Source organism: Aphanomyces astaci, assembly GCF_000520075.1.
Source record: "Aphanomyces astaci strain APO3 unplaced genomic scaffold supercont1.63, whole genome shotgun sequence".
NCBI lineage: Eukaryota > Oomycota > Saprolegniomycetes > Saprolegniales > Verrucalvaceae > Aphanomyces > Aphanomyces astaci.
The window spans coordinates 229,737-236,475 of NW_009798326.1; the positions used below are offsets into that span (position 1 = coordinate 229,737).

The 6,739-nt window shown below is 46.0% G+C and overlaps 2 protein-coding genes across 2 annotated transcripts in view; one reads left to right on the forward strand and one right to left on the reverse strand.

Annotated features, from left to right (window-relative positions):
• H257_14851 (hypothetical protein) overlaps nucleotides 1-1,456 on the reverse strand; it is a gene marked incomplete at both ends in the record, with an annotated part of 6,909 nt that extends 5,453 nt beyond the window's left edge. Inside the window, one exon of the mRNA XM_009842752.1 lies at nucleotides 26-1,456. Coding sequence (XP_009841054.1) covers nucleotides 26-1,456 — 1,431 coding nt within the window. The remainder of the gene's footprint in view (nucleotides 1-25) is intronic.
• Nucleotides 1,457-5,990: 4,534 nt separating this feature from the next.
• On the forward strand, nucleotides 5,991-6,729 carry H257_14852 (hypothetical protein; the record flags this gene model as incomplete). The annotated part of the gene is made up of 2 exons (XM_009842753.1): nucleotides 5,991-6,227; nucleotides 6,613-6,729. The coding sequence occupies 2 exons, from the start codon at nucleotides 5,991-5,993 to the stop codon at nucleotides 6,727-6,729; spliced, it is 354 nt and encodes a 117-aa protein (XP_009841055.1).
• Between the last annotated feature and the right edge of the window lie 10 nt (nucleotides 6,730-6,739).

A 6,739-nucleotide genomic window follows, 5' to 3' on the forward strand; every position in this document is an offset into this window, starting at 1 on the left:
ACACGTACGTGACGTCCCACCGGACCTCGAGCGTGTCGGACTTAACGTCGTTCTGGCGGACTTTGAAGTACGAGTTGATGTACTTGTAAAAGATGCTGGCAAACGGCCCCGCAAGGTTGCTCACAGTGGACACGAGGCCATAAACGGCGCCTTCGTTGCCCTTGTCGGCGATCTCCACGGCCACGTACGTGGACACGATGAAGCGGATGCCGGTGGGAATGTTGTCAGCCAACGCCACACCCGTGAAGAACCACTGGTTGCGCACGACGTCCCAGATGGTCATGTACACGACAAAGCCGTCGATGATGATGATCCCGATGGTACCGGCGGCGATGGTCCAGCGCCAGTTCCAGTTGAGCCCCCATTTGCCCACAACCACCAAAATACCAGCAAACAGCAAATTGCCAATGATGCCAGAGAGCGAATCGTTGAGAGGTTCAACCCCTGCCCAGTACGTCGAGATGGGCAACCCCGCCGTGGTGCCGACACCGTTGAACACGTTGCTCAGGAATCGGAACAAACAGATTTGCCACATCACGCGACTCTTGAGAGATTCCCAAAACGAGCCCCACCATTGGGTGAATGACGAAGGCACAGTCTTCTTCTCCACAAGGAGGAATACTGTCGAGAGCACCACCAGCACACACGGCACCAAGCAAATGCCATACGGAGCATTCGGCGACAACGCAAACGAAAACGACCCGGCGTAGTTGGGGCCGTTCAACCCGAACGCAGTCACCAAGTACGCGAGGATGCCAGCGAGCGTGCGCACGACGTAGATGGCGGTCTGGATGCGGCCGCGGATGGCCAGTGGCTCGCGCTGGGCGTACTCGACCACCATCGCGTCCGACGCACACGCAGCCAAGACATACCCAAACGCGATGAACATGGACAGAAGGATGAACAGCGACCCGTTGTCGGGGGCGGTCAAGTTGAAGTGCTGCAGCTCCGACTTGGGCACCTTCTCCAACGGAGTACCGCAAAACTTGGTCTTTTCGCGGTTGCAAAACGGCTCGCCGAACGGCGAAAACGTCATCACACTCAGACAGATCATCGTGATGGTCCACCCGATCAACATCCACGACTTGCGCCGGTAGCCATAGATGGGGACGCAATCTGACAACAGGCCAAAGATGGCCTTGAACGACCACCCGATCACGATCAACACCTTGTACGACGACGTTTGGTACCCCTCCAAGTTGAGGTAAATGTTGAAGAGTGGGTAGTTGAGCGCCGGGATCATGCCGTAGATGACCCCGATGGCGCCGTACTGCATGAACAGGGCAAACGCTTCGCGGGAGAACAAGTCCAGCGCCCCCCCTTCGGCCAGAGCCCCCTCTTCCAGATCCTTGGGAGATTTCGCTTCGGCGTACCCGTCAACGTCTTTGGTCGTGACCGAGTGGATGTACGACACGCGTTCCTCCAAGTCCGCTGCCTTGTTGTCGTGGCTTGCCATGGCAGATGCGAAATTGAAATTGAATTGATTGTTGTGACTCCACCAATTCCGCTGAAGGTGGGATCAGATTCCTCAAACGTCACAGGGTAAATCACTTCGGGGTAGAGAGTACCCAAGGGTAAGCAGCAAATCATAAGGTTGACGAAATGGCCAAGCATGTCGCGGATATTCTCCTGAAATATTCTGTCTCAAAAGCTTGGAGCTGCAAGAGGCCGCAGTGGAACCAAGCAAGGAGGTCCATTCTGCGTAGCTGTTGAAGGAACAGTTGAAAAAGCAAACAGTAATTCTAAAACGGATACAAAGCTACCACTATAAGTATAGTAGTGACACTGTAAGTAGTGCATATGAGCTGAAGTCAATGCAATCTGGACAAGCGAAAGGCATACCGTGCTTTGCGCAGAATCTCGTTCAGTGCAACTCTGCATGTGTATTTGAATTTTGTATGCATAGTGATATATCATGCCTACGAATGTAAATAAAATTCATTGCGTGAAGTTTGTTGGGTGAGTCCACAGAACTACGTACTTTATTGGCTGAAATAATTCTCCTTTGAACCGAGTACTATTAATACAAGTAAAGTACTACGTAGTATACATATACTACTACCGGTAGTACTACTACGTAGTACTCTGGAGTACTTAAGTAGTAAGGGTAAGTAAGATACATGCAATGTTGTGAGCATAGATGAACGCTCCTGGATACTAGCCCGGAGTACTATATAACGGTATGTAGTACTCGTACCCGATAGCGTTCTATAGAGCACTACCGGTAGAAGAGTTGTAGTACTTAACTCAATAGTTACTACATTCGAAGTTGAGAAGCACAGTGCGACTACCTAATGCGTGTTTCACCACGGTTTGAAGAGAGATAACGCGGTCAACGTGGATTGAGGTCACACTGTGCTTCGACGACAATCTACACCGTCGACCGTAATTAGTGCGGTCCACGCTAATTTTGAACCTCGTCACCAGACCGACGAATAGTATACCGGTAACTTAGTTATCTCAATCCGCACTAATTACAGTTTGGATTTTGGGCTTGGAGAATTAGTGTGAAGTCACACCAATTGTGAATATGGAGATTGATTTTGTATGTGGGATTTGTCACAAAAAGACACATCACAAATCAGCATTGAAGTAAAATGGCACCTGGGCGCATCGCGACCACCCCACGTTCAGGCAGCCAGACGCTACGCACCTGATAGAGCAGATGCATCATATGCAAGGGCCATTCATCATAACATGTGATGGCCTTCTATGACTTTGGCCATGGTCGAATAATTTCCCCACAGCAGGTATACGTATATACTTGAAGTACCTTAGGTTCACCATCTGTAAAGGTATAGTTAAGATACTAGTAGGGTACACCTAGGTACCTCAGAATTCCCCCATCTGTAAAGGTGTACTAGTACTACGTAGTAGTTTGGGTACTTGGAAGATACTAGTACGGTACACCTGTTGTGGGGGAATTAGTCTCGTGGGTCACCCCCCAAAGACCAAATATTCAACGAAATTGATCCACACTGGTTAGCGATAGCTAAGAGTACAATTCCCTCATTAAAACAGTTCCACTGTTGTTTTGACCCGAAATACTGTTTCAATGAGGTTTGTATGGAACTTTGTATGCTCAGACCACCTCACCTCTTACTAGGGGTAAGTGCATCTCAGTGGTTAGCGATAGCTAACCACTAGCGATGGAGTTAACTCCGGAGATTTAGCATCGTATGTACTCACCGGGGGTAGGACGGAGTCCCAGGTTACAGGGCTACGGTCGAAAAGGTGTATCCGGATGTGATAACCTCATTGACTGTGAAACAGTATTTCGGGCAAAACAACAGAGTACTAGTAACTGTTTTAATGAGGGAATTATTCTAACCACTCGCGATTGCAATTAACCCCGGGGATTTAGCATCGAATGTATTAATACGAGGAACGGTACAGGGGAAAAGTCTATCCGGATGGGATAATTCGCTTAACTGTAAAACAATATAAAAAAGTTCCACTATTTTTATGAGGGAATTATTAGGCGTTTGCAGGTATAATAATACCAGTGTTCATGCAGACGCCAGTACAGTACTATATACTATTCAATACTACTAGTACTTACTAGTACGAGACAGCATTTAATATTAATACCAAACTTGGATACTATGGTTAATATAATATAATTGTTGAATTAAAATGTGGATATGACATTGGGATGAAATTGTTGGATGAAACCTAAAGTAGTGACCAAGCCTTACGTTGGCCCCTAGCGCGTGTAAGGCCGTACGAGAGCGCGGATCTAAGCTTCTCACTTCACCGAATGATCTATCCTTTCTCCTTGTCGGGCAGCGGCATGCCGCTCCTGGACGAGGGCTCAATACAATGGCCTAGCATTATCCTGATTTACTCTCATCTCTAACGTTACTACTAGTATGACCTTATATGACTCATATTAATGTTGGATGGCGTTGGGATGCTGTTGGATGACGCACGATATTATCACGGATATTTGAAATCCAATAACATTACACAGATGCGCTTAACCCCTAATAAGAGGTGAGGGGTCAGAATATACTACTTCCCATAAAAACTCTCAAATTCAAGTGTTCTGTGAGAAAAAACAGTGGTACTGTTTTACAGTTAATGAGGAAATTGTACTGCAGACGCCTAGAGTAATGATGGCCTGTATTCATTACTAGTACAAGTAGACTTTGACAAGGTGTAATTGACGATTCTGGTTGGCTACAGACATGATTATAGGCAGCGCTTGATTTATATCATACCTACTGTACTTCAGATGCGTTCAACTTTTCCGATGTTACAACTGTTGCTCCTCACCAGTACTTCAAGTCGTCCTGATTTGCCCATTGCTTCCACTTTACTGACAGCATACTGTAGTTTGGCCAAAAAGCCTGTCGAAAAAGTCAAGTCTTGAGAGTGGTTAGGGTGATTTTTCAAGCTGTACCTCGTGGACCAATATTCGGACAATTGTCACACAACGCCGCCGCCTTTGAGGAACCCTCAAAATACCCTAAATAACACGATGAATGGCTGAGGTCCTGCAACGAGCGCGTGTGTAGGGAATATAGCGCCACAAGACGTTGCAGCGGGAGCCTGGTGACCCAAATTAAACGTGCCTAGTGTACTTCACGCCACCAACCTCCCGCAGCAGCGCTTTTGTGACAGTCAGCCTACTATACAAGCTCCCATACGTAGTTAAGTGCCCTTCCAATCGATCTTGCCTGGATCGTATTTGGAGCTGTTTGTACATGATATCTTGTAGTACTTGTAGTTGTATCATATGGTGCAGAAAGGATATGCCTTGTTTGCGACTGCAACGGAAGGCATTGGGCGTCTAGGACACCCAGCAGGTCCTAGTCCATTTTCAGTCGTAATGAAATTATCTGAAGACTTTGATTGGCTGTAAATAAGTGTACATATCCAATCAAAACCAATTATACCTGGAAATCAAAAATTCACGAGAAGTTCCATGCTGTTTCTCCGTGGCTGTTTGCTGTTCTTTGGAGGTGCCTTAACTGACAACTAGCATAGTGATAACGAGAGGATATTTTACTACTGGTGAATTTGCCCGTCGTTATTGCTCGCATCAATGACGAGCAACTCTACTGCAGAGTATACCAAGCTGAGAGTTCTACCAGGGTCCTCAACCTTGCAAGCAGTCGCATTTAGATGGCAATGCGACGTATGGTTTATGATGTTCCCTTGCGTGCTTACGTGTGTGCAATGTGATTTGGTGTGAATAACCAGTTGACGGGCTCAACGACTACCGGTAGTTATGCATGTATAAATATGTGCTAACGTAAATGACCAATTTATGATCACGTTTTCGGAGTAGTCACCGTAGAATTCGCATATCTCGGCTCACAGAAAGGCTTTTCACATTTTGTGAAGTGATTCTTAACAACCGAACACAGCGCTTTCATTTCATCATCGAAGTATTACATTTGAAGATGTCCTTCTAATACAAAAATCCAACTTTCCAAGCAAGTTTACTCTATTTTTGAGGACCAATTTATGATCACTTTTTTAACCTTGACTTCATTCTGGCTAGGTCAAGTATAATAAGGAGATTTCGCAATGAACGATATCGTTCTCTTTCCGCTCAGACGAAAAAACCTCTATGATCAAATTCCGGAACGACAAAACCTGTCTACAATTGATGCATATTCCCGTGAAATGGCTGGATGAACGATAGTCTGTCCTTAAAAAAACCTCTAGCAATGCATCAATATGTATAAACTATCAAAGCGCTTGGTGACGTGCTCGGCAACCACAAACATGAGTGTCCAGCACGACACCAAGAGGAGGAAATGGACGTTTGACGAGGACATTGTGCTGCTTCGTCAGGTCTCGGCCGACTTGCCGTTTGAAGCTTCTCACGGGACGATTGGCTCGAATTGGGAATCAGTTGCAAGAGAAAGAAAACATTAACGTCATGTTCCACCTTTGGGCGCAACGTGAATGGAAAGAAGTGCCAGAACCGCTTCAACATCCTGTTGGACGAGCACAAGATCTTACGGTAAGAAGCCATGAAAGCCAGCGGTGCCTCCGAAGACGAAACCGAGAAGACGCAGTTGCTTGATGACCTCCTGCTTCGCATGCAAGAGACGGAGGAAAAGTCGGTCAAGGCTTCAATTGCGGCGTCAGCAGCCAACAGGTCCAAGGACTTAAACGCCCACCATGTACGGCACGAAGCGATGAAAACCATTGGAAAGCGCAAAGTTGAAGAACTGGGGCCCTCCAAATCCACGCCATCGAAGAAGCAGGTAGCTACTATGTTGTATATTTTACATTTCTACTCTAAGGCAAATATTACTATTTTGTATATTTTACATTTGTACTCAAAGGCAATGTATATACTATTGCTCACTCATTTAACTTAGGAAATGGAATATTTGGTCGACATGCTGCGCGTAGAATCTGAAAAGCAGCTTGAATTCAAGAAATTCAAGTTTGAAAAAGAGATGCAGGATCGCCAAGCAGAGCGAGAAGCACGCTTAGAACTTGCCAGATTGGAAAACGAAAAGGTTTTGAACTTGGCCAAACTTAACAAAATATAATTTCAATGACAAGTTTGATTACTCGAGATACTCTTCTAACTTTGGCGGTAATAAGCCATAGAAGGTTGATATTTTGTTTCCATTGTTGTAGCAGCAGTGGCAGTTGGTGAATAGCATAGATACTGCAACTACATTCCCCACGGCGCTCAGCATAATTTTTTGCTGCGGCTTAAAGGTAGTGAATGCCCACAGCGTCTTCGTCAGCTGAAAGTTCCATT